This window comes from Dipteris shenzhenensis, chromosome 5 (genome assembly GCF_047967505.1).
Source record: "Dipteris shenzhenensis isolate YYH24624 ecotype China chromosome 5, Dip_SZ_1.0, whole genome shotgun sequence".
Classification (NCBI taxonomy): Eukaryota; Viridiplantae; Streptophyta; class Polypodiopsida; order Gleicheniales; family Dipteridaceae; genus Dipteris; species Dipteris shenzhenensis.
In genome coordinates this window covers 1,953,469-1,981,082 of record NC_141600.1, presented here as the reverse complement: position 1 = coordinate 1,981,082, position 27,614 = coordinate 1,953,469, and the positions used below count along the sequence as shown (strand labels likewise).

At 42.7% G+C, this 27,614-nt stretch overlaps 1 protein-coding gene across 1 annotated transcript; it reads left to right on the top strand.

Annotated features, from left to right (window-relative positions):
- Positions 1–2,602: 2,602 nt before the first annotated feature.
- Positions 2,603–4,665, top strand: LOC147901482 (uncharacterized). Its single transcript, XM_087374828.1, has one exon. It carries the CDS (start codon positions 2,945–2,947, stop codon positions 3,953–3,955), a length of 1,011 nt encoding a protein of 336 aa, XP_087230954.1. The 5' UTR covers positions 2,603–2,944; the 3' UTR covers positions 3,956–4,665.
- The last annotated feature ends 22,949 nt before the right edge of the window (positions 4,666–27,614 follow it).

Sequence of the window (27,614 nt, the reverse complement as noted above, 5' to 3'; positions counted from 1 at the left end):
ATCCTCCATGTGTCATATCTACCACATCACCTGACAGCTCAACTAACACATCATCTGATCACATAAGCAATCCAATTAGAAAGTGCCATGTCACTAGTAAAAGTCAACCTACCACCTCAGTAGTGCCGTGTTAGCACACTGACACCTCATCAGTGCCATGTGGCATAGCCCCCTATTGGCACAATCACCTCTCCATAAGCACACTTTGCACCTTCCACATGCACCTAGCTGCCACATCACACAGTGATCCACACACATACCTCTTGCTAGGCACACTACATGTGAATCCACCTGCCACATCACCATAGTGCCATTTCATCAAAATTTCCCCCTCCACCTTGATTAAGCCGTATCTCTTGATCCAAAAAGAATTTGAGGGTGCTCCAAAAAGAAAAATTGATCATTGTTTTTTTGTGCTCTACATGGTCATCACATCATGTGCTGATTTGGCACCTGTATTACACACTTTTTAGCCTCGGCATCAAATCCATTTCTTGCATGCATACAAGCCTCTTCATCGGCACATCTGGCCCCGCACCTAAAAGGAACAAAAGGAAAAGAAACTATTTCTCACTTTTCATCGCTTGATGGTTGGTCTAGCTCTAGATTAGTTTATCTATACAGGAGGCAACTCCAAAGTAGCCAATTGAAACCATGCCCAAAACGTCCCGACTAGTTCCTACTCGGAGTCAGCAGTCCCTATACTCACATGTGATTTCACATCATCTCATGTCCTGAAACCTGACCGTTGTCAGATCAATGAGCAAATTTCAAAGTGCTTAAAGGTATTGACAGATTATTTTGTGGGCAGATTGTACATCATTTCATTTTGCACTCACATGCCTCCATTGTAATGCCTTATAGGCTATTTTTTGGCATTTATGCACTCTATTTTGAGCCTTGTAAAGCCTCTTGGCTATTATCGACATCATTTTCCACACGACCCTTGTAATAGATTGGAATATATTTCTATTCTATCTTCACTGATAGTTTAGATTGGAGCTCTGATTCAAATAGTATTTTTTCACAAGTAGTTTGAGTACATGTCTTGCATCATGTCTACCACTAGCAACCTCAATTTGGAGGCATAGATTGTGAAGTAAGGATTCCCTAGCCAGAATTACTAACCAGAATGTTGCAGATTTGGAAAGCAAATTGCGCCTGGGCCGGATTGCAAAATCTATATGGCGATGCATCTCTAGGCAAATCCCTTTGGTTTGCAGAGTGGGCATTTGCTGAAGGCCCTGTAGTTATCCAAGAGAACCCTAGACTCTCCCAGACTCTAGCAGCAAGAATGTCTAAAAAGGGACTGCCAACTTTCAAGTAGATATGATACCCCGGAGGTTGCAATTGGAAATCAACGGAACAGATTGCACAAAAGTTTAATCTCAATAGCAAAAAGACACAATTAATGAGGACTATAATTCACAAAATTAGTGAGAACTGGCTGACTAGTTAACTTTTTCAGAGATACCTAAGGCTTCAAAGGATTTGTAGGTCCAACTGGCAAGCCATTTGCCAAGCTCAACATGCACGACTTTAAAGCATGAAAAGAAGGTTGAGTGGCGGACCTAGCGCAAAGGAAATGGAAATTCCATGCTCCACTAAAAGTTGGGATACAAGACTGAGAAGGACATGGACAGCCACACCTTCTTTCAGGCTTAATTTCTTACTGTGGAGGATTATAATGTGTAAACTACTAGCACTTTGGAACCCACGAATGCCCCAGACTGTTGCCTGCTATGTAGTAGATTTAAGGAGACGCACATGCACCCTCTTTGGGAGTGTCCTATCTCAAAGGAACTTGGGAAGGCCGTAGAGCTTAAGCTGCGCAGTTTGCAAGTGGATATCAAATTGAAATGGAGATCAATACTACTATGTGACAGACACAAGCATAATGATTTTACCCACAAGATGATGCACCCCTTGAGAGGTTAGAGCCATAGTGTTGTCTCTGATCTGGATCTGGAACTACAGAAATGGGAGAGCCTTTCAAAGGCTTCCACCTGGAAGGATAGTAGTATCAAGCTACCTTGAAGAAATCCGAAAAGTCATGATCTCTTTTGGCCACTGAGATGAAGCTTGCAAAGCCTTAGGGCATCTATGCCACTAAGGCTACTTTTTTGTAGCCTAGAAGTCTACAGTCAATTGTCCGTACATACCTCCTCTTTGTAGTTCTTTTTTTTCCCTTTAATACAATTTTGGTTTTTTCGGGGGAAAAAAACATTTCTTTTGTGACATGTTGTCGAATTATTTTGATTTCAAGGAGGAGAGGGCAACAATGCTAGGTATAGAAAAGCTCGACTAAAATGCTCACACGGAAAGCTCTTAGTGAAAGTGCTAGAAGGAGCTCAAGTGTGCATTATTAAGGTATGAGGATCTCTTGAATGTACGATGTATATTGTGGATTAGTCACATTCCCTATTAGTGCCCCTTGAGACACGATAATGTAGGCATATTCCCTATTAGCTAACTGGTGGATATGCATGACAGGGAGTTGCCTTTAAGTGACCTAACTAGGAATTTTTGTATGCTAGTATCATTGGCCAATCAGGAAGCATCTTTTCCCCTTGTGAGCAAGAAGATGTGTGTGTGTCTCTATTTCACCAAAAAGTGTCTCCTCTACCAGCAAAAGCTAAAGGAGCTTTGCAGCACCAATCCTGCCCTTTTGCTTGCTGCATGATGAGTGAGAGCTCGCAGATGGATCTGGCTATGGTGGTCTGATGGAGCAGACGACGAACTAAAGAGTGGGAGTTAGCTTAGCATAGCACTGAGCAGCCAGCTGGGTTTTGAGAATTTGCGTCTTGCTTGCTGCATGAGGCTATGGTGGTCCACGACGAAGCAGTGGGCAACACGCCAGTGATCTCCTCCACAGTTGGGCTTTGGGTTTAGGCTGGAATTTGCGTCGTGAGCTTCTTCTTCTTCTTCGATTTGCCCAAGTAGCATGGAAACTCCACAGTCGGAGGACCTGCAAGAGCTCCATATCCTGGGCGTTCTCAGAGCTTCCTTCAAGGTTCTGAGCTCCCGCCCCAAATTGTTTGCTGCCCTCGCCCTTACCCTCACTCTCCCCCTCTGCTTCATCATCTTAGCGCACAATCTCGCCATCGACCCTCTCGTCTCCAGAATCAACCGCAACCAAGATCTCTCGCAAGCCTTGGACGACAGCAGCTCCATCAAAATGCTCCAAAAGCACATCAATTCCGAACGTATCAGGCTGGGCTTCCTGCTTGCTGCTTACCTCATCTTCGTACTCGTCTTCGCCCTCCTTTCGATTGCTGCAATCGTGTACACCGTTGCGTGCATTTATACTAAACGGGATCTCACTTATATAAAGGTCATCACCGTTGTGCCCAAGGTTTGGAAACGTCTGCTTCTGACGTTTCTCTGGGCTTTTCTGCTGTGGTTCTTTCTTATAGGAGCCTTCCTTGCATCTCTTCTCTTTATCCTCCTCGTGTTCTTGCCCCTCAGCTATCCCCTTGCGAGAATCTTATGGTGGAGTTTTACTCTCTACTTTTTTGCCGTGCTCTTCCACTTTACTTGCATTTTCAACCTGGCGACCGTCATCTCTGTTTTGGAAGAAAGCTGTGGGCTGCGGGCGTTGAAAAAAAGCTCCCAGTTGTTAAAGGGAAGGAGGACTGCGGCGTACATTCTATGTGGGATGTATCTGATCTTATCGACAGCAATCGTACTTGGTTTCGATCTCTTAACGAATGGAGAGCGACTTTTCTTGAGCCTTGCTCTGCGGATTTTTCTGGGAATCGTTTTCGCTCTAGTGCTCTCTCTAGTGGATCTGTTCGGCATGGTGGTGCTCACCATCTTCTACTTTGCATGCAAGGCCTATCATCACGAGGATATAGACAGGTTGGCTCTTTCTGAACACTTGGGCATATACACGGGGGAGTATGTTAATCTGAGAGCTTCCATACAGATGGAGCCCATGCAACCACAAGCTTGAAAGCTGGGGGGCAGATTGTTGATCAAATGTGCTAGGGATAAGTGGCGTTGCGGGAACGCTTGCATGCCCTGTGCTAAATCTAGGTACTGTGATTTACCCTGCGATACATTGAAAGAAGAGAAAATAGAATGCTATGGAGTTCCAACGCATTCATCTTGTCACATCAAGAAGAGTCCAGGAGAATGCCATGAGTTCCAGGGCCTACATAGTACAATATACGATATATCTGTGTGCCTGATCTAGATAATCCGCCGGAGGAGCTACACAGGCAATTTCTTTTACATCTTTCGGAGACAGTGATCAAAAGAAACACCAGCGGAGCTAGGTCATGATTCAACAGGAGAAAGCTACTCTGTAATCAAAGCGCTTAGTTAGTCACACTTGTAAAGAATGCCAAATTTTGGAAGGGACCCTCCTGCAGCCTATACAGAATAGAGTAAACACCCCCCTTATATTGAGTGGCAGAATGCTCATCGGAATTACTTACACCTGTCAAGAGAGGGCATCAGATGATGCAAGTTTTTGAACTTCTTATTTGAAAGCACCAGTCCGCCAGTGCATTGTGAAGCTGGCAGTGACGCTGATGATGATCATCAAGGTCAGTTTCTAATATTTAGGAGTCATGATCAGGCTCAAATATTTGATGTACCTTCTCTTTTCCATATGTATGCTCATTGTACAAATAGTTTAGTGCTATCCAAGTTTATAAAGCGCTATGTGTGAAATGAGATTGACAGTTTACAGCATTTTCATTGAAGGTTAACTGTGTTCAGTCATGCTGCTGCTTTTGGGTGTCACGTACGTTCCCTCTAAGGGCTTTGGCTTGAGTATTGTTGTCGTATAAGCCAAAGAAATAATTCAGTCAAAATATACCTTAGCAAATGAAAGTTTGTATTTCATTAAAATTAGTTTATCCTTACAGCAGCAGCAAATGTTTAACTCTAGTTGCCAAGAGCCTTAATTCAGGGTGCTTAGCATAACAAGAATTATTTGATTATAACATTGGGGAGGTTTTAAAGTTTGGTCCCTTGCAAGATAAAGGCTTCCTTTTCTTTCAACCATGTTGAAAGCAATGAGGTGATCAGTATATCTTTGTCCTGTTGGATAGAGAAAAGTGGTCATATTGCATGGGTGTGTGTTACACAAAGAAAGGTCAAAACGTGGGTATATATCCTCTATGTAGGCACTAACCCTTGGGAAAAACCTCCTAGCTGAAGGGAAAACATAGGTTTGCACCACACTACTCATAATCCAACAAACATAAAGCTGATCTCTCTTGCATGCAATCTCTCTCTGACATGATAAGAACGCACCTCTTTTTATGTTTCGTGTGAGCATGGAACATGGGTTTCCTTGCTACTGCAATAGCACTCCAACTCTCAATGAGAGTAGGAGTAGGTGGCTAGATAACCCATAAAGATTTGCCATCAATCTCTTGAGTCAAACACACTTGACTATAGTTGTGAAGGCTGCCTTGTATGCAGCTTCACATATAGAGGTCGTTATAGTGGGTAGTTTCTTGCTCAAACAAGATATGCATGAGCTATCAAGAAAGAAACAGTTTCCACTGGTGGATTGTCCAGGATCATGATCACCAGCCTAAGGTGAATCATTGAATGCATGAAACTGGAAGCTGCTTGCCTCAGCATAGAACAATCCAAGATGTTAGGCGCCTTGCAAGTACCTAAAACTGTGCTTTAATACATTCCAGCGAATGGCCTTTGGACTATGCATATATTTGCTCACTTGTGACACTCCATACTGAATGTCAAGACATATGTTGCATAGTAAATCATGCAGCCAATAGCCCAGGCCCAGCAATTCTGCATTCCAAACCTGTGTAACAGCCCATGTATATCTTTGGACAATGCCTCGAATCCAATTGAACCTGCTGTCTTCAGAGAACCTGTTGAACTTGTTACCATGGAGTTGGCTGAACCTGTTGCTTCAGGTCCAACTAAACTCGCTACCTCGAAACCCATTGGACCTATCGCCTTGAATTTGATAATACCAACTAAACCATTGTACCAAATCTAACTGAGCTCATTGCCTTGGATCTAAGCGCAACTAAACCTGTTGCCCAAAAACTGATTTAGCCACTTCCGAAGCCAACGTAGGATCCGGCTTCCCAACTCTAGAGCGGCAATTCTTGGCAAAAAGCCCACTTCGATGACAAACAAAAAACACATTTGGAAATGGACCAAACCGTACTTTAAGAGAACAGATTGTGCCACCCAAGGGACAAAGATAGATATGATCTATAATATCTACCGCTCAATCCCATAGAATCCATGCTCTCTTGACCGTTCGCAAAGCATGCGTAGCAAGTAATATTGTAGGAGCCTTTCCAAAAGTCCAAAGAGTGAATCGACTGTAAAGGAAAGTCGAAAAGGAAATCCACACCTGACACCACACTATTGACCTTGGCCTACTTCAAGAACACAAGGCATGGCATGGCGGTGGTGTCACTCGTAGCTATGTGATACATGAGATGTTTGATTGATTTTTTAGATCTTAGGTAGGATTTTCAAGTTTCAAAAGGCAAAGGCATTAGAACTTGCAAAAGAAGTTCATGTAATATCAAATAACATGGGGCATTGTGCTTGGAAGGCATCTACAAGGAGTCAAGGAGTTGCACATTGGTTGCACGGTAGAGTTAGACAAGGGAGCAGATGGGTCCGTAGAGAATTTGAAGCTATGCTTTTATTGCACATGGCTATATGATGCATTAAGTTCATATGTGGACCTCGAAATATTTTGAATTTCATAAAGATGCTTTTTTAGTACATTGGCCATAGAAATATGGGTTTCTGTTTGGAAGGTGGCGGTGGTGGGGAGCGAGGGGCAGGGGGGAGGAGGCTTGTGGTGGATAGGGGAGCACACTAAAAAAAACCTATTTTAAAGGTGGCTTAATATGAGGTTTGTAGATCCTAAAAGTACTTTCAAATCTTAAACTCACATTTTCTATGGCAAGATTTAAAAACACCGCCAGACACACCGGACATCGTATTAGGACTCCACCTACCCCACGGCATCCTCTAAAGGGACTCCAATGATCAAGAAAGTTTCCTTCTGTTAACCCATGACCCTCCTCCACCATCCCTTAACCCTCATTAGCCACCATTAGTAGATGTTCTTCGAGAAGGATGCGGAATTACAAACAAGAGGTGATAGGAGTAGGAAATTCAAGATAGATAAGAGGCTATGGAGCCATGATCGAGCAATGGTAAAGAGGGACAGAAAATTGGGCACAAAGGCACTATAAAAAATCAAAAAATTCTAGAACAATATCTACTATCTGATTCATTGTGCTTCATTTTAACGTGTTGTGCAATAGATTGCATAGAATTACAAAGCTGGATGTGTGATTCAGTACATGCGCAATTGGAGCACTCCAAGAGGCTACAAAGCAAATGATGGTTGGTCTTTTTGAAGATGCCAACTTGTGTGCCATCCCATTAATGTAGCATACATGAGCATAGTTAACCTAGATAGGACCATTCCGTCAAGAAGACATAGATTCTCGACGTTCCTACCAACAGGGCATCACGATCTTTGTTACTAGCCAGTCCCTCGGACTAAAGTGGCCAACGTAGTAACCGACCCATAACACTTTTCGTTATGAGAACGTTAAGAATACGTATCCCGTGCACACCTTCAAAGGTATCATAGTTAGAGCCATTGCTTAGAGACCATGCTCCACATGGTGAAGACAGAAAATCAGATGGGAGAGCAAGCGAAGCTCGTGGGGAGTTGAGTTCAAAGAAGTCATAATAACACGAAGTGCAAAAACCATGCTCATACGGATTCCTACGTGGTATCTACCAGGAGGTGTGTCTAGGAGGTCCCCGTGGTCCGGCCACTGATTGTCTATGTGCTTCCAAGCTGCACAATCTGCGGGAATCCTCAATGTGTCATCAGTGGACCGATGAGATGCATGCCATGTCATCAACTCCGCTATGGATTTGCATCGGAACATGTGTTGCAATGATGGGAAAGTGTCTCAAGACCTTTACCGGTATCTGCTCACCCTGCAAGTCATCTCTATATCGTTGTTCCCCACATTTCGGACAACTACCCAAATCTCCATGCTCACGATGAAAGAGAATACAACCATTACGGCAAGCATGGATGGTATCATAATCCATACCCACCGTTGTTATTATCTTCTTCGCTTCATCGCTTGATGCGGGCATGGTATTTGGTGCAGGCAACATCTTCTGGAGCAACCTATCACAATTCAAACATACATAGGCTTCAAATAATGATTATTCGGTACACTAATCCATACATGATGATTCTCAAAACAAACAATATCCAAATAATGAGTCAAATTAATGCAAGAGCTAACCTCATTAAGGCCGAGACACTTGTATCCGACCACCCATACTTTACTTGTAGATTCAAGATTGAGAGACAAGCACGTAGTTTAGACATCCTAGCACCCTCGTACAATTGTGTTGATTGCAACTCTCGCATTTTGACCTCAGACTCTGACATCACGTGTACATGGGATGTAGTGCCCCTAAAAATAGAATCCATCATGTCGACCATATCCTCGTCATCATCCGGGAGACTAGAGTCTTGCTCAAAGTGTGAAGGTATATGCATACCCTCGTCAGCCTCCTCATCCTATTTTAAGATTTCGTGTAAATATAAGATCTTGTCTCAAGGTTTCGTATCAAAATGGTATCTGTGGGTTAAATAGCAAAGGTAAGATCAGCTATGTGCTTCCTCCCCAACATCTTGAGGCTCCAGCGGTAGTAGACTATAAGGTAAGTCATAAGATAATCGAAAAAAAGAAAGAAAGAAACGTAATGCGTCTTGGCTATGGTAGCCTTGTACGGACACGTGTAATCCATAGTCGATCACTGAGTACCGCCCATCATGCTTATGCTCTCAAAGCTGTTCTTAGTGCTGCTCGATCGTCGTCATGCTCCTCTCTATACAACCTACCACGGAGCCACCAATGGGTGAACAAAGGGAAGGAGAGGCTACACGGTGCCTATCATGGGCCGTTTGGGCATTCTAGAGGCTGTCACCCATCTTCCCCATGCTCTCTCGAGCACTCAGATGGTCTGTTTTGCGTAAGAGGAGTCGGGTAGGCATTGCACAAAGTGTAAGCATGGTCAGCAAGGTCCTCGCGCTCCCATGGGCGCTCAAACCTCCTTGCCTTGATGCTTTGTAGAGGGAGAGTAGAAATGCTTAGCACTATCTATAAAGGCCAGTGCTTCAATCAATGGGTAACTAATACACTAACCTATGTGCCCACCATATGCTAAGCGGCTCATTGTTGGCAGGTTGTGGCATGGAGGTAAGTGCTTGTCAGGGTTCCTTCACCCCGTTTTTCGCACTACAGGCTGGCTTCCAACTCTCTAAGTCTTTGCTTTGTGGTTTCTATAGTCGAGGAGTCCGTGTTGTGTTGTTGCAATCGAGGAGTTGGTCTCTCCTTGATTGCTTCTAGCAACCTCGGGTCCCGTGCTCTTGCAAAAGGAGCCTTGGATACTCTAGTGTACTACAATTCCATTCCCTTTCCTTCTGTGCATGCGAGGGGTGGGAAAATAGTGATTAATGGGCACATCTCTCCATAGTGGAGTACTGGGTGCTCTTGTGGAGGTTGTACCTTCCACGATCCTTGAGTTCATATTTATCCGTTGGTGTAGTTCATGATATCCTTGTATTTTTTGCATTTTGAGACATTTATATATACAAGCTCTTGCGCATATGCTTAAGTTCATATACCTATGTGCCTTCTCCAAGTTTCCTTTCTTTCCTCCATGGTGCCTCTTTTCTTGATCACATATTGGTTCCAAGCCTTTGTGCCTTATTACCTAGGTGATTTATCGGCTCATCCCTTCCTTTTTAATGCCTACCCACCTCTAGTAGTCAATAGGTAGGTGATTAATATGTGTGCCTTCCATATGCCCATTGGGGGACTATGGCACAGAGGTCATGTCCCTTTGGGAAGCGCACGCGCGCGCGCGTGTGTGTGTGTGTCTGTTTCTTCCTCTAAGGGTGGACTTTTGTTCAAAAGAACAAAAAATTGGGTCGCGTCATCAACATTTTGATAAAAGATGGAAGAGGTAAATTGTGTCTAATTATCAAGGGCAATCATTCTTTAAAACTATAATGATGATGTTTCCTCTTATTCATACAAGCCTATCGTTTTATGAGTTTACTATTTCCGAAGTAAAACTCAACACAATGCTCCAAAGAGTGTGGGCTTCATTCCTTATGGGGTATTTATACAAGTTGGAGAGATTCTCTCTCTGCATGTAGGAATTGTAAGACATTCTCTCTCTACATGTAGAACTTTCATATAGAAGTTGCATGTAGAACTCGCATGTAGGAGTTGCATGTAGGAGTTGCATGTAGAACTCGCATGTAGGAGTTGCATGTAGAACTCCAATGTAGAACTCGCATGTAGGAGTTACATGTAGAACTTGCATGTAGGAGTTGCATGTAGAAGTTGCATGTAGGAATCGTATGTAGAACTTGCATGTAGGAGTTGCATGTAGAACTCGCATGTAGGAGTTACATGTAGAAGTTGCATGTAGGAATCGTATGTAGAACTTGCATGTAAAACATGCAAGTTGGATTTCTAAGAGGGATTATTTCTAGCCTTATGCAAGTACAAGCGGAGCTTTGCCGCTACTCTACACACACATTCTGTTCTACCTAAGTCCATGTTGGCACAGGGACAACACACTCTCTCTCTCCCTTCCTGTCTACCTTCCTCTCTTCATCCCCCTCTTCCTTTTCCCTATAAAATTCCCTTTCCCCCTCTCTACCTCTCACATGCTCTTCTTTTAAATTTAGTTCTCAAATTTTAGATGAAGCATGACTTTTTTAGGTCCGTCATATCCTCTTCATTTAGTATGACTTTTTTAGGTCCCTCATATCTCCTTCATTTTCATTAAGGACTTGAGTTTTAAGTGAAGCATATCTTTTGATTGATCCAGATCATCTACAGGCTCTAACAAAGATATAGAGAGGAGGAAGGTGGGGGGTCCCATTCTTGGGTTTTTTACAAGCAATTGTCTCAAGTGTCCATGCTTCCTTGCACTCCACGTCCAAAAGCATGTCCTAACCTTGCAACTCCTCCTCCCCTCTTCTCCAACCTTGCAACCCATCCTCTCCCTCTCCTCCTCCCTTCTCCTCCTCCCTCTTCCAACTCCTCCTCCCCTCTCCTCCAACCTTACAACCCATCCTCTCTCTCTCCTCCTCCCTCTTCCTTCTCCCTTCTCCTCCTCTTTCTTCCTTCTCCTCCTCTCTCCTCCTCCCTTCTCCTCCTCCCTCCTCCTCCTCCTCCTCCCCCTCCCTCCTCTCTCTTCTTTTTCCCGTGCTCTTATACCTTCGTCCTCTCCACTCCTATGCTCCCCCTAAACCCTTAGTTCCTCAACCCTTAATCTCCATGATCTACAAGGGAGACAAGTTCTCCATGATGTACTCTACTCTAAACCTTGGAGCCTCTTCTAAACTCTGGAACCTCCTTCTAAACTCTGAAACCTCTCTCTAAACCTTGGAACCTCCTTCTAAACCTTGGACCTCCTTCTAAACCTTGGAACTCCTTCCAACCCTGGAACTTCTTCTCAACCGTGGAACCTCCTCCTAACCCTTAAACTCCTCCTAAACCCTGCAACCTCCAATGAAGATGAAAGCCTTCATTACCTCAACCATGATGATACATGTTTCTTTTACACATGCATGCACTATGTTTGCTTACCACACTTAAGCCTATGTCTCTCACCAAAACATGACTTGAGGTCTTAAGCTACACATATACTACAAACGACAACCCTGATATATCTATAGGTGACAAAAGGCCTTGAAACCTTGGATATTAAGAATACCTTGCTCTTCCCGTGGAAGCCGTGGGAAAGAGCTAACATTTGGCCCCGCTTTCGAGGAGACTAGCGTCTCAATAACGAGTAAACATACGCAGGTATGTGTAAAAAACAAACTATTTCGAACTTTCATGAACATATCACTCAAGAGCTAGTAGAGCTAAAATTTTTCCAACTCAAGTAAATAATAATAATAATTTCCTAGCTAAAACTCTTCATTATCAGTTTAGGAAAATGCATGTTTTCTGGAATAAATTAGACCATGTGATGTTGTTAGAGTGTAGAGCTTGAAATTATGAACATTTCTCCTTTTTACGGAAGCATATTCTAACACAACCACCAAAAGTTATGGGCAATCAATGATTAAAGGTTCTAAATGCCATAACCCAAAAGAAAAATTAAAACCACCTCCCTAGTCAAACTTGGACAAATTCAAAGATGCACATGTGTGTGACTAAATCCACAACTCCCCCATCCCTCTCATACTTTTTCTTTCACATCTTGCCTCCATCCTCTTCCCCATTCCAAGCCCTATGCAAGATACTCCTCCCTCTCCATCAACCACCACCCTACTCCCATCCTCACATGGTAAGTTACTTGGAGTCCATCTCGCAGCGATAATCTAGACATCCTCCCACCGTCCATTAGTCCTCAACAATCCCATTACAGTGAGAAAGACTTGGAGAGCATTCAAGTGACCATCTCTTCCTCTGTTTGGATTTCCATCAATGTTTTCCATCCGTCAAGTTTTTAGTTTTTTCTTTTTCCTTTTTTCCCCATCCCTCTCCTCCATCTCCCCCTCCACCCTCCCCCTCCATCTCCACCACCCCTTTCCCCTCTCTCCCTCCACCCCCACCCTTCCCCCCCCCCCCCCCCCTCCTCTCCACCTCCCCCCCTTCCGTCTCCCCCTCCACCACCACCCCTTTCCCCGCTCCCTCCCTCCATTCCCCCCCCACCCCCCCTCCATCTCCACCACCCCTCCCCCCCCCCCCCCTTCCCTCCACCCCCACCCTTTCCCCCCCCTCCCTCTCCACCTCCTCCCCTTCCATCTCCTCCATCTCCATCTCCCCCTCCACCACCACCCCCTTCCCCACCCCTCCTCCATCTCCACCTCCCCCCCTCACCACCACCCTTTCCCCCCCCCTCCATTTCCACCACCCCCCCTCCCATCTCCACCCCCACCCTTTCCCCCCCTCCCTCTCCACCACCCCCCTTTACCACTCCCTCACCCCCCTCACCCCCCCCCCCCCCCGTCTCTCTCTCTCTCTCTCTCTCTCTCTCTCTCTCTCTCTCTCTCTCTCTCTCTCTCTCTCTTTCCTCCCCCCCCCCCCCTCTCTCTCTCTCTCTCTCTCTCTCTCTCTCTCTCTCTCTCTCTTTCTTTCCCCCCTTCTCTCTCTTTCTCTCTCTCTCTACCCCCGCTCATGGACCTCTCCCTAATCTAAGGGCCTAAGGCCCTTTTAATCCTAAGGGCTTAAGGCCCTTAGGTTGGGCCTGGCTGCTACGGGCAGCAGCGCCCACTTGCCCCTTCGTCGCCCTTTCCCTGCCCGCCCCTTCGCTGCCCCTCTGCCCACCCTTCGCCACCCTCCTCCACCTTACTATTCCCTCCCCCTCGCATCACCTCCCCTCCACCCTCCCCTCCCCTCCACCCAACCCTCCAACCCCCCTCGCCGGTGGCGAACACCACCCCCCCTAATTATTAAATTAAATTAAATTTATTTTTTAATTTATTAATTTAAAAAACCAGACTTCTAACCTAGTGTAGCTAGGTTAGGTTTCATTTAAACTTATGGTTAGGTTAAAGTAACTGTAGTTATGTTTGTGCTAATTACGATAGGTTCGGTTTCCTAGATTTAGGAGAATTCAACCATGGTTTAGTTAATTAGGTAAAGTTTAGTTAAGCTTGGTTAGAGAGACTAACTATCAATCAAACTAACTATTCAATTAGACTAACTTAACTGATTGAGTCAAACTAACCATTCATTACTCTAACTAGAATTTAGTTAAGCTTGGTTAGAGAGACTAACTGTCAGTCAAACTGACTATTCAATTAGACTAACTGAACTGATTGAGTCAAATTAACCATTCATTACTCTAACTAGAATTTACCTCAACTCCTAGTTCACTCCTAGTTCAACCTCAAACTCCATTCACACTAAAACTTAAAGGACCCCTAAAATTCTATCTAACTCTAAAGGTCCGTAACTCGCTCAATTAGGACCCAAACTGGACCCCTAAACCAAGATTTCACACACAAAAACATCACACTATGGGGTATTTTTCTAGCCCATTGCACACCAATTTGGCATCCCTAGCACTCGCTTATTTGTGCCCCCGTGCGAGTCTCGTTTTGCACAAATTCGCTCGTATCTTTACGCCGTGACCTCCGATTGACGATCCGTCTACACTAGCACATTTTTCTACACACGTAGGACAATCTTAGGTGCATTATTAACATGACGGTCCCTACACAAACTAACACCACTCTAACTCTAACCCTCCCAACAAACTACTTCAACACCCGCACTTGCAACAGAGACAACCTTTGCAAATCTAGCCCAATCTGAATGTAGCTATGTTCCGGCCAACGCCTCCAACTCCAATGCTCGCCAAATCTGCATACAACTCCACTGCAACCACCACCCCTGACAATCCTCTACCCCAAATCCCCCCCTGAGATTCAATCACTCCCTTTTACTCCTTCACACCACAATATGGCTAGATGCCATCACGACAATGATGGAGATATCGACCTCGATGCAAAGGCTGACAATTTCATTAATCGAAGAAATAATAACACTCAAGGTAGGCGCCCCTTGGGAAATTTGAAACTTCCCAAATATAATGGTAGGGGAGATCTAACCCGATTCCTCTAGCATTTTGATGCCACATGCCGAGTAGGTGGAGATCAATCCCATGAAACCAAGGTGGCTTGGTTTCCCATGGCCTTAACTGATGAAGCGTTTGAATGGTACCTAGACCTTCTAGTGGAAGAGTGCGCCACATGGGATCTACTTCAAACAGAATTTAAATGATGCTTTCAAACGGAGAGGCTACAAGATGACCTGCTCTCCAACTAAGTAAGATCGAACAAGGCCGACGAGAAGATGTACGCACGTACCTAGGTAAGATGAAAAGATTAATTTCCAAATGTGACCCACGCCCAGATGCAAAGTACCTCATGGCATGGTTCATTACAGGACTAAGAAAGAAAATTTGAAAGGATATGAAAAAGATAAGTAGCTATGAAACATTCAGTGCTACTCATGCGACAGCCATTGACATCGAGGATGGCATGACCGACTCAGACACTAGCAGTGATGATGGCAGATCTAATACATGAGATAAGCGCTCAAAAAAAGGCAAATCCAAGTCCACTGCTGAAACATCAAATGAAGATCACCTAGAAGATGCAGGCCATGGAACAAAAACTTCACTTTTCTTAGCCGCCAACTCAGACATATCCATGGCGAGAAAATGTCTGGTGTCCACATTGCATGGCCAATCATATAGCAAATGAGTGCCCTGTTCTAAGAGCCAGGATCATCGCACAAGCAAATCCACCACCAAGGTTATGGTCCCATATCTACGTCGTCGGTGGCCGTGATGAAAACAGTTGCATCTTCAACATGTGCAACAACCTGCTTCGACCTCAACAATACCAAGCGGCACCCATGCTAGTGTACAGGCAACCGACACTTGCACAAGCACCCCCAGCTCCAAGGCTAAATCCTGTTCTCGTTCGGACACAAGTCCCACAACTACTCAGACATCCGAATCCAAGACCATATCCAAGAGCACCAAATCCAACTCCTCAAGCAGTTCCAATCCATCAATTACAAGCCAAGGAAGTAGACTTGTCATTTGAGTATGAAACAGAGTACCGAGTGTACTATGTAGAAGGTGCAGAGGGTCTAATACCAATTTATGCAAATCAAGTACGTCCCAACACATATCGAACACCAATCAAGTGCTACGGTTGTGGCAAAAATCATCGGATTGCAGAGTGTCCTCATCGTGGTAGCCCAGCTACTTTCCAACCACTATACAAAGATTGTGGCATAGGACATGCCTGTATGGATTGTCCCATGAAAAATAAAGTCCCACAACAAACAGAGGTTAAGCTTAACATCCCAATCGGCATCATTGGGGTGGACCATCAAAGTCTAGGTCCGACAAGTGTAATATCACAACCTGTAAATGTAATTACATGCCAACAGAAAGAGGCCACCAAGGACCCTAACATTCCAATCCAACCAAAGCAACTTCTTAAAAAGAAAGCACAAGTGCCTCCACCTCTACCAAGCAATGAGCAGCCGAGTTCATCCACATCAACTGCCAAGCCTCAAATAAAAGAAGCTCCATACCCAAATGCAAAGGTGGAGAAGGCTCATTTTCAGGCACTTCAACAATGGGTACTAAAGGAAGAAGCTCAATTTGATGCTGAGAAACAAGCTCAATTTGAGGCTGAGAAACAAGCTCAAGACCCAATCCATGACTTGGCCCCACAAAGTATTGATACTGTACTCGAGCCTCTGTTTGAACAACAAACTCCACAACATAATGTACTGCCACATCAACTTGAAGGAGCTGCACTCTCTAGCATCTTGAGTTGCCCTGTGTCAATTCCCATTGGAATCCTCCTACAAAATTGTCCCAATCTCTGGGAGAGTTTCAAAGGATGGATTGAACTTGCAAATCTCCCTCCACCTATGAACGACATCAAAGATATCCCTATGCAGATGGGTGAGAGAGATGACATACGCAACATTATAGTGCCTTTGATCCACAAAGCATATAATGAAGTCCAAGCCATAGTGGATGGTGAAGCAGATGTAAATGTCCTATCAAAGGAGCTCTACGAAGAATGGGATCTCCCACCAATACAAAAGGCTAATTTCAACATACGCCTTGCAAGAGGAAAGACATACATTATGCCAACAATTTGCAGATGATACTAATCTTACTCCGCATAATGATGAGCAATCAGTGACTAGCATCCTTGAATGCTTAAATGTGGTTTGCTTAGCCTTTGGCTCCAAAATCAACCATGAAAAAATAGGTATCTATGGAACCAGGAACCCCACGGCCATAGTTTCTTATAAACAAAGGCTACAAAATCATAAGAGAGGGAGAGGTCTTCAGGTTGCTAGGAATTCCAATGGGTTTTAGATGCTCAATAAACGATCGATGGGACTTGGTAATTGATAGAATCATGGACAAAATCACTAAATGACAAGGCCTTCAACCCACTCTCGCTAGGAGAAAGTTTCTCTTAAATCACTACATCTACCCTTTGATCCTATACTTTATTTTCTGTTGGGTGCTGACTAAAAAGAGCCTGGGGAAGACTAACAGCCTTTTTTGGTCTTTCCTATGGGGTGGGGACGCAGCCCACTAAAAAATGGCCAAGGCAAGATGGCAATTCTATATGCTACCCAAAGAGATAGGAGGTTTGGGGATTGTTAGATATGTAGAAAAAATGTATGCTAGATTCATGGGCTAGTGAATAATCAAAGCAATCCTAGAATTAGTGGGCTACATTGATCTACTAGAACATAGACAAAGTCAGGTTCAAAACATGCAAACACTAGAAGCAGGTCCCTTTTGGGGTAGCTCTCTTAGGCAAGGAACCCTATGTCACCAAAGGTTATGAACTATGGAAGGGAATGTGGTATGCCTGGGAGTCAATGAGAATTTATATCACCTAGAAGGGTTTCTCAAGAAAGATGGGCACTTTTGCTAGCCAAGATTAAATCTAATCTTGCCAAACTTACAGGTGCGGGACAGAAAGTGGTAGGACGACAAAATCCTGATAGCCAGAATTTGGCTCAATAGGTTTGATTTGATACTAATACAAGAGAGGCAAAATCTGTGGTCAAGGGACAATCTTCCATGGATGGGACGTCACCTCCAACCTTCCCTAAAGGAATTCAGATGGGCAGGAGAAACACAATGAGCTTCTATACCCATCTAGGTAGAAGGACAGGAAGAGGTAATCAGTCTCCACAACCTGAAATGGCACAGGAGAGACTTGGACAGATAGATTTGAAAAAGTATGGGATAGGAACATCTCAGAGAAATAGTCTTGCCTTCTCTGGATTGTAGCTCTTAGTCCAATTAGTGAATATAGATAGATAGATAGATAGAGTTCCATGGAAAAACACTCTTCAAATTCCATAGCTTGGGGTTGAGGATTCTTGGATACCTACATGATAGATAGATAGATAGATGGATAGATGGATAGATAGATACATAGATAGATAGATAGGTTGATTGATCGATAGATAGATAGATAGATAGATCGATTTTGGTATAATTTTGTCAATATCACTTAGACCTATTAGGATGTGTTTGCCAGAGTGAGGCCATGAGTGATGCACACACCCGCACATGTGTACATGCAAAGTTCACATGCATGCACATAAACATTTTCATATGTATTCACATGCACATGCCACATATGTGCACATGTGAGCGCATGCACACACACATGCATGCATGCAAATGCTCATGCATGTGTTCACCCACACGTATGCACACTTGTATACATGCACGCATGCACATGCATGTGCACGCAAGCACATACACAACCTTTAACAAAATTGTGATATTATTCTTATCTCTATCTTCTATTAGAATGATGGGTATTGCTATTAGAATAATGGGCATTGGTAAAGTGGTCATACATGGGTATGGGGGGATTAATCCTAACCTTAATTCTATATAAGCTTCTTTTCCTTGAATAGATGTACATGATGGATATTGTGTTGCTGTCCCCTCCATTTTCATTTCTTGTATGCAATATTAGAGGTAGGCTCCTTTATCTAGTGATTCACTCTCTCTTTTTTTAAAACTTAAATCTTGTGAGAGTGAGCACTAAGAGAGAGTTATGAAAGTGAGGGAATAATGACTTTTATGGAAGCCATGAAGGCTTTTAAGTGAGAGTTGGTTATTGATTCAACTTGAAGGCCTTGAACTTTCTTATATGCTACTATTATATATATGTATCTAAGACAAAGTCATTGTTAAAGACAATCTACAAGTCAAGTCATCCATCCCCTTTTGAGGTTGTCCATTGTTTTCATTTTTAGTTCGTGTTTGGGGAGTATATATATACAAGTGTGTATATGTATATATACATGTGCATCTGTGTGTGTGTGTGTATGTGTGTGTATGTGTGTATGTGTGTGTGTGTGTGTTTAGATTAAAAAGTCCCATAAATAATTGAGCCATACAATTAATTCCATCAATTCGATAAAAGTTAAGAAAGAGAAACATATAAGGAAAAAATATTTGAGACATCTAAGTTGAAAAATGCAACTAGAGTTTGTAAAAATTTTAATCAAAATTAAGAATTTTTAATAATATTGAGTTTGACAAACATAATATAGAAAAAAGATGTCCAATCCTCACATCAGGGTCCACCTACCTGCTGTCACCATTCAAACAAACTAGGTGTTAGAACATCATAATTATCTTTGGATAGACAGGTAATGTCTATTTTTCCCAGCTTGTTATCGCTTTACCTAGGAATATAGACAACCATATGGACTCTTAGATAATTAAAAAAACAATTTAGCCACAAGTGAAGTTTAAGTCACAAGTGGAGTAAGGAGCGAATGAGTGCATGGGATAAGAAGGGATTAGAGGAGGTATGGGACGATTAGTGGGCTTGGTATGTGTGATGGTTAAAAAGAAAATATAAAGGAAAGATTTCACGGGGGTACATAAAAGAATAATTCATAGTTAGGGAGGTATTCATGTGTGTGTGTGTGTGTGTGTGTAAAGAATTAAGTGTCTATGTGTGTGAGATACATTTATTGATCAAATTTATTTTGTGTGTGTGTGTGTGTGAAGTGGTTTACTTAGAGCATTCACAAAGGATTGGGAAATGGTTTTGAGAGGGTAGTAAACATTGTCTTTTAAGAAATTAATGAGCAAGAAAATCTCACATGCGGTGAAACGAGAGAGAGAGAGAGAGAGAGAGAGAATTTTTTAACTTCAATGTTGTACCATTGCTAGGGTGGAACATGGACAAATGCTCAAGGCTAATCCCCTCAAGCTTCTCTCACCAACTATCATAAAAAGAAATTTACATCGTAAAGCTTACACTATCATCATTCATTCCCTCATACATGTATACTCACACATAGCTAAGTGAACGCATTCCAAGTATCCCACACTTAGGTAAGTGTACTCACTCCAAGTATCTCAATTTCAAGAAAAATCCCATCAACATCAAGAGGCATACCACCTTGCCCCATATGAAGGGAAGGACCCTCTTGTTCTCTCGATCGCGCGACTCTTTATTGCTATATATAGATGTACAAAACTCATCTTTTACCAAGAAGGGCATGTGGCACAGTCTCCATGGTTCCATGGATTACAACCAATGTGAGATCCACTCATGTTTGGTATAAGAAAGAATCAAATCTACCATCCTTTTGATCCTGCTATATAAATGGAATAACTCATCAAGTTTCCCCTAGTAATTGGGCTCACCATAGCTATATGTATTAATCAAAGAGCCAAGAGACACATAGGGATTGTTTGAATAAGTTAACGTGCTAGAATATATATGATGTACCAAAGTATATACGATGATATGTCGATGTAGACCATGGTATGAATTGCTAGATATGTACCACTATATGGTCAAACTTGGGGGGGGGGGGAGACACACAGAGAGAGAGAGAGAGAGAGAGAGAGAGAGAGGTCATCATTGTGTATTGCAGACCATGAAAGTAACTAATGGGACCTCCAAGAGTGCCCATAGTGCATACTTTATGGGCTTTTGTGAATGGGAACTCGTACAAGTAGTCACCCTTGAATTTCAAGCATGCTAATTATGAGATTTGAAAGTGATTTTATGGAAGAATATAAAGAGGCAAGGGAAGTATTATCTCCAAAAATCATGCAAGGGTGCAAAGGCTCAAAAGGTATAGCTCTTGAATGCAGTACTCATACTCTATACAACATTTCATGTGAAGCTCTACTTTGGTCCATCCGATTCAAAAGAGCAACCACAAATAGCTCTAATGATAGAAATGGTATTGGATCTGTAGGAGGGAATGGTACCCTTATTAACCTTGTGACCCATGGTAGATCCTTGAGCCCTTTCCTTTCAAAATTAGTCTCTAATGGATTACTTGCCAGTTTAGTGGCTCTGATCGACAAATTGTATGGACATGCAAGACACACCATCACATATAGAAGTTGAACTAGATCCCTGTAACAAGCTAGCTCCCCATGCTCCCGACCTCATGGTGTAATTTCTCTTATCCTTGAGAACCATTGAAGTGACATTTCTCATAGAAAAAGCATGTCTTTATACCCCTCTCTCATTTTCCCTTGGATTGTTATGTCATGCACTAAGGGAAAACATTTAAAATATGCTCTTCCAAGGGAAAAACATCCAAAGTAGCCATCCTTATTTTCCTCTCTTTGACATACGCCCCTTACTAATGGCTCCTCAAACTTCAAAAATTTAGAACTTTCAAAATATCTATGAACTTCATCCTGAATCAATTGCAAAGCATACATAATTTTGTAAAGAAAATTCAGGACGGGTAAAACGAGAGAGGTCTTCCCATCTAGCCCCTCATATCTGCCAAGAGCAGCACAAAATAACAACTATCATTAGAGGAAGTCTAAAGTAGAGAACACAACCTTCTCATTTGTCACTTAGACAGTGTTACCATCTTGTCTTCCTGAGGAGGGATCCATTTGGTGTCTAAGACACCACTGATTCCAAAGGAGGGAAGGAAGCACCACTTTTTCTGAGTACATGAAAGAATCAAAGAAGTATTATCATTTGAGGGTGGTATCTTGCCATGTTGTGCCCTCCATGTAGCTGTACAATCCTCTCACCCATGATGTCAATATTGAGGTGTCTAGCAAGCCTGTATTGTCTTCCCAAACGGCCTAGTATTGGATGACGAACAGATTAGTTGCCATGTGAGGAAACTCAATTGTATCCAATGTTATGATGTTCATCACTCCTCCATAAGGCTCGAAGATCATCCAACCCTTGCACTTTGGCGCAAGTTTTACCATAGCTACGGCAATCTCTCCTCGATTTACATTCATGCAAAGACTGGATTCCAGTTCCCATCCAAATCCTTTTTTCAATGCAAGGAGATCCCAAGCAAATCCGTCAGCCGATTCTCCTTCAACGTCATCGATGCAATGAGAAGGTTTCTCACCCACGTGCTATTGGACACCATCGTGAAGAATGCATGGTTCGTCTTCGTCTACAAGGCGTTGATCTTAATTTGCAAGGTGGAGAAGAGGAGGGACAAAATAGAAAGAAGGAGGCGAGAAGAGACATGATACTTGAGAAGTGGCTTGCATTGGAGCGAGGCCTTCAAAGTTTAAGGAGAGTCCTCTCATAAAGAGGATCTACTAGCCCTCAATAATTTTTTGTTGCCATCTTTGTCCCTATCCTTGCTTTTGCACTTATATCAAAAGCTTAAAAAATCAATAAATTCACGCCATTAGATTTGCATGAAATCAATGCCCACAATTGTCACAAGTGGCCAAAGGAGAGTTGAAAAAACTTAAACTTCCTCCTAAGCTATTACCGTAATGATTTTTTTTTTGGGAACATTAGAAATCCCTATATAGTCGCTATACTTACTCCTAATCGCTCCTACACTGAAATTCAATTAATGAATTTACTCCTAAGCTCCTACGCTCCTAATTCGACATATTAACCTATGCTATCCTGCGATAACATTTGCGCTTCCCTCTCCATCTGTGCCTCTCCCTCCCTTGCCTCTCAACCCCTAATCCTCCGCCTCACATCCTCTCCCTGATGCCTCTCCCTCAGCTCTCCCGCTCACTCCCATTCCTCTCCCTGGGCTCCCTATGTGTGGTATAATAATTATATATTATATATTATGATAGAAATATTTTTAATTTCTCGTCCATTCAAAATTGCTTGTTTTCAATCTGAATTCTTATAACATTCCTCTATTTGAATGCATGTTATTGATGTGAGGGAGCAAGGAAATCCAAGATGGATGCAAGTTCGAAGGATGACGACACCTTTATTCAAATGGTTGTAGTCCATGTGACAATATTGTATAGACTTCAACGAGGATCAATTATTGTATTGCCTTATTCATGTATTTGTTGGCCCTTCCCCAAAGAGTTATAATCTGAGGGAACAAGTCCTTTCCTGATACCGAGAATATTAAAGCCGAGATCAATCTTGCAAATGGATAAGATATTGGCATATTACCTAATGTCAATAGTCATAATCAAGTCAAATGCCGATTAAATCACTACGAGTAGCATGCTAGGTGAAATTCAAATTATCATCATCATTTGGTGATTAGAGACAATATCCCGAAAACTTGCCAATATGAGCTTGAGAGGTTCAGTGTGTATCCTTAAGCGGGATGATTCCAACTTTCGTAGATCGTTCAGTAGACTGTGGATAGCACAAGAGCAACACAAAACAACAATTATCATTAGAGGAAGTATGTAGAGCACGCAACATTCTCATTTGTCACTTAGATAGTGTTACCATCTTGTCTTCCTGAGGAGAGATCCATTTGGTGTCTAAGACACCACCAATTCCAAAGGAGGGAAGGAAGCACCACTTTTCCTGAGAGTACATGAAAGAATCAAACAAGTAATATGATTTGAGAGTGGTATCGTGCCATGTTGTGCCCTCCATGTAGCTGTACAATCCTCTCACCCATGATGTCAATATTAAGGCATCTAGCAAGCCTATATCGTCTTTCCAAATGGCCTGGTATTAGATGACCAACAGATTACCTACCATGTGAGGGAACACAATTGTATCCAATGCTATGATGTTCATCGCTCCTCCATAAGGCTCGAAGATCATCCAACCCTTGCACTTTGGCACAGGTTTTTCCATAGCTACGACAATCTCTCCTCGATTTACATTAATGCAAAGACAGGATTCTAGTTCCCACCCAAATTCTTTTTTCAATGCAGGGAGATTCCAAGCAAATCCATCAGCCGGTTCTCCTTCAACGTCGTCGATGCAAAGAGAAGGTTTCTCACACATGGGCTGTTGAACACCTGTCAACCGATTCTCCTTCAAGGTCGTCGATGCAATGAGAAGGTTTCTCACACACATGCTGTTGGACACCATTGTAAAGAATGAATGGTTTGTCTTTGTCTACAAGGCATTGATCTCGGTTTGCAAGGTGTAGAAGACGAGGGACATAATAGAAAGGAGGAGGCGAGAAGAGACATGATACTTGAGAAGAGGCTTGCATTGGAGCGAGGCCTTCGAAGTTTAAGGAGAATCTCGTGCTCTCATAAAGAGGATCTACTAGACCTCAATAATTCTTTGTTGCCATCTTTGTCCCTATCCTTGCTTTTGCACTTATATCAAAAGCTTAAAAAATCAATAAATTCACGCCAATAGATTTGCATGAAATCAATGCCCACAATTGTGACAAGTGGCTAAAGGAGAGTTGAAAAAACTTAAACTTCTCGCTAAGCTCCCTATCGTAATGATTTTTATTTTGGGAACCTTAGGGATCCCTATATAGTCGCTATACTTGCTCCTAATCACTCCTGCACCGAAATTCAATTAATGAATTTACTCCTAAGCTCCTATGCTCCTAATTCAACATATTAACCTATGCTATCTTGCGATAACATTTGCGCTTCCCTCTCTGTCCGTGCCTCTCCCTCCCTCACCTCTCAGTCCCTAATCCTCCCCCTTGCATTGTGTCCCCGACACCTCTCCCTCAACCCTCCCGCTCACTCCCATTCCTTTCCATGGGCTCCCTATGTGTGGCATAATAACTATATATTATATATTATCATAGAAACATTTCCAATTGCTTGTCCATTCAGAATTGCTTGTTTTAGATCTCAATTTTTAGGATATTCCTCTGTTCGAATGCATGTTATCGATGCGAGGAAGCAAGGAAATCCAAGATGGATGCAAGTTCGAAGGATGACGACACCTTTATTCATATGGTTGTAGTCCATGTGACAATATTGCATAGACTTCAACAAGGATCAATTATTGTATTGCCTTAGTCATGCATTTGTTGGCCCTTCCCCAAAGAGTTATAATCCGAGCAAACACGCCCTTCCCTGGGTACCGAGAATATTAGCGCCGAGATCAGCCTTGCAAATGGATAAGATACTTGCATATTATCTGAATGTCAATAGTCATAATCATAGTCGAATGCCAATTAAATCACTACGAGCAGCATGCTAGGTGAAATTCAAATTCTCATCGTCATTTGTCGATTAGAGACAATATCCCAAAAACTTACCATTATGAGCTTGAAAGGTTTTGTGTGTATCCTTGAGCAGGATGATTCCAACATTCGTAGATCATTCAATAGACTATGGATAGCACAAGAGCAGCACAAAACAATAACTATCATTAGAGGAAGTCTGAAGTAGAGCACACAACATTCTCATTTGTCACTTAGACAGTGTTACCATCTTGTCTACCTGAGGAGGGATCCATCTGGTGTCTAAGACACCACCGATTCCAAAGGAGAGAAGGAAGCACCACTTTTCCTAAGCACATGAAAGAATCAAATAAGTATGATGATTTGAGGGTGGTATCCTACCATGTTGTGCCCTGCATGTAGCTGTACATTTCTCTCACCCATGATGTCAATATTGAGGCGTCTAGCGAGCCGGTATCGTCTTCCCAAACGGCCTAGTATTGGATGATGAACAGATTACCTGCCATGTGAGGGAACACAATTGTATCCAATGTTATGATGTTCATCACTCCTCCATCAGGCTCAAAGATCATCCAACCCTTGCACTTTGGCGCAGGTATTTTCATAGCTACGGCAATCTCTCCTCAATTTACATTCATGCAAAAACACGATTCTAGGTCCCATCCAAATTCTTTTTTCAATGCAGGGAGATCCCAAGCAAACCCGTCAATGGATTCTCCTTCAACGTCATCGATGCAATGAGAAGGTTTCTCACACATGTGTTGTTGGACACCATCGTGAAGAATGAATGGTTCGTCTTCATCTACAAGGCATTGATCTCAGTTTGCAAGGTGGAGAAGAGGAGGGACAAAATAGAAAGAAGGAGGCGAGAAGAGACATGATACTTGAGAAGCGGGTTGCATTGGAGTGAGGCCTTCGAAGTTTAAGGAGAGTCTCGTGCTCTCATAAAGAGGATCTACTAGACCTCAATAATTCTTTGTTGCCATCTTTCTCCCTATCCTTGCTTTTGCACTTATATCAAAAGCTTAAAAAATTACGAAATTCACGCCATTAGATTTGCATGGAATCAATGCCCACGATTGTGACAAGTGACTAAAGGAGAGTTGAAAAGACTTAAACTTACCGCTACCATAATGATTTTTATTTTGGGAACATTAGGGACCCCTATATAGTCGCTATACTTGCTCCTAATCGCTCCTACGCCAAAATTCAATTAATTAATTTGCTCATATGCTCCTAATTCGACGTATTAACCTATGCTATCTTCCGATAACATTTGTGCTTCCCTCTCCGTCCGCGGCTTTCCCTCCCTCGCCTCTCAACCCCTAATCCTCCCCCCTAGCATCCTCTCCCCGATGCCTCTCCCTCAACCCTCCTACTCGCTCCCATTCCTCCCCATGGGCTCCCTACGTGTGGTATAATAATTATATATTATATATTATCATAGAAATATTTTCAATTGCTCGTCCATTCAAAATTTCTTATTTTCAATCTGAATTCGTACAACATTCCTCTGTTTGAATGCATGTTATCGATGTAAGGGAGCAAGTAAATCCAAGATGGATGTAAGTTCGAAGGATGACGACACCTTTATTCATATGCTTGTAGTCCATGTGACAATAGTGTATAGACCTCAACGAGGATCAATTATTGTATTGCCTTATTCATGTATTTGTTGGCCCTTCCCCAAAGAGTTATAATCCGAGGGAACAAGCCCTTCCCTGGCCGCCGAGAATATTAGCGCCGAGATCAATCTTGCAAATGGATAAGATATTGGCATATTACTTGAATGTCAGTAGTCATAATCATAGTCGAATGCCGATTAAATCACTACGAGCAGCATGCTAGGTGAAATTCAAATTCTCATCGTCATTTGGCGATTAGAGACAATATCCCGAAAACTTACCAATATGAGCTTGAGAGGTTCTATGTGTATTCTTGAGTGGGATGATTCAAACATTCAAAGATCGTTCAGTACACTGTGGATAGCACAAGAGTAGCACAACACAACTATCATTAGAGGAAGTCTGAAGTAGAGCACGCAACATTCTCATTTGTCACTTAGACATTGTTACCATCTTGTCTTCCTGAGGAGGGATCCATCTCATGTCTAAAACACCACCGATTCCAAAGGAGGGAAGGAAGCACCACTTTTCTTGAGTACATGAAAGAATCAAAGAAGTATTATGATTTGAGGGTGGTATCGTGCCATGTTGTGCCCCCCATGTAGTTGTATAATCCTCTCACCCATGATGTCAATATTGACGTGTCTGATGAGCATGTATCATCTTCCCAAACGGCTTGGTATTGGATGACGAACAGATTACCTGTCATGTGAGGGAACACAATTGTATCCAATGTTATGATGTTCATCACTTCTCCATAAGGCTCGAAGATCATCCAACCCTTGCACTTTGACACAGGATTTTCCATAACTACGGCAATCTCTCCTCGATTTACATTCATGCAAAGACAGGATTCTAGTTCCCATCCAAATCCTTTTTTCAATGCAGGGAGATCCCAAGCAAACCCGTCAGCCGATTCTACTTCAACGTTGTTGATGCAATGAGAAGGTTTCTCACCCACGTGCTGTTGGACACCATCGTG

What these genes read in the sequence shown, in the direction of transcription:
- LOC147901482 (XM_087374828.1), top strand. Translation starts at nt 2,945, where the DNA reads ATGGAAACTCCACAGTCGGAGGACCTGCAAGAGCTCCATATCCTGGGC.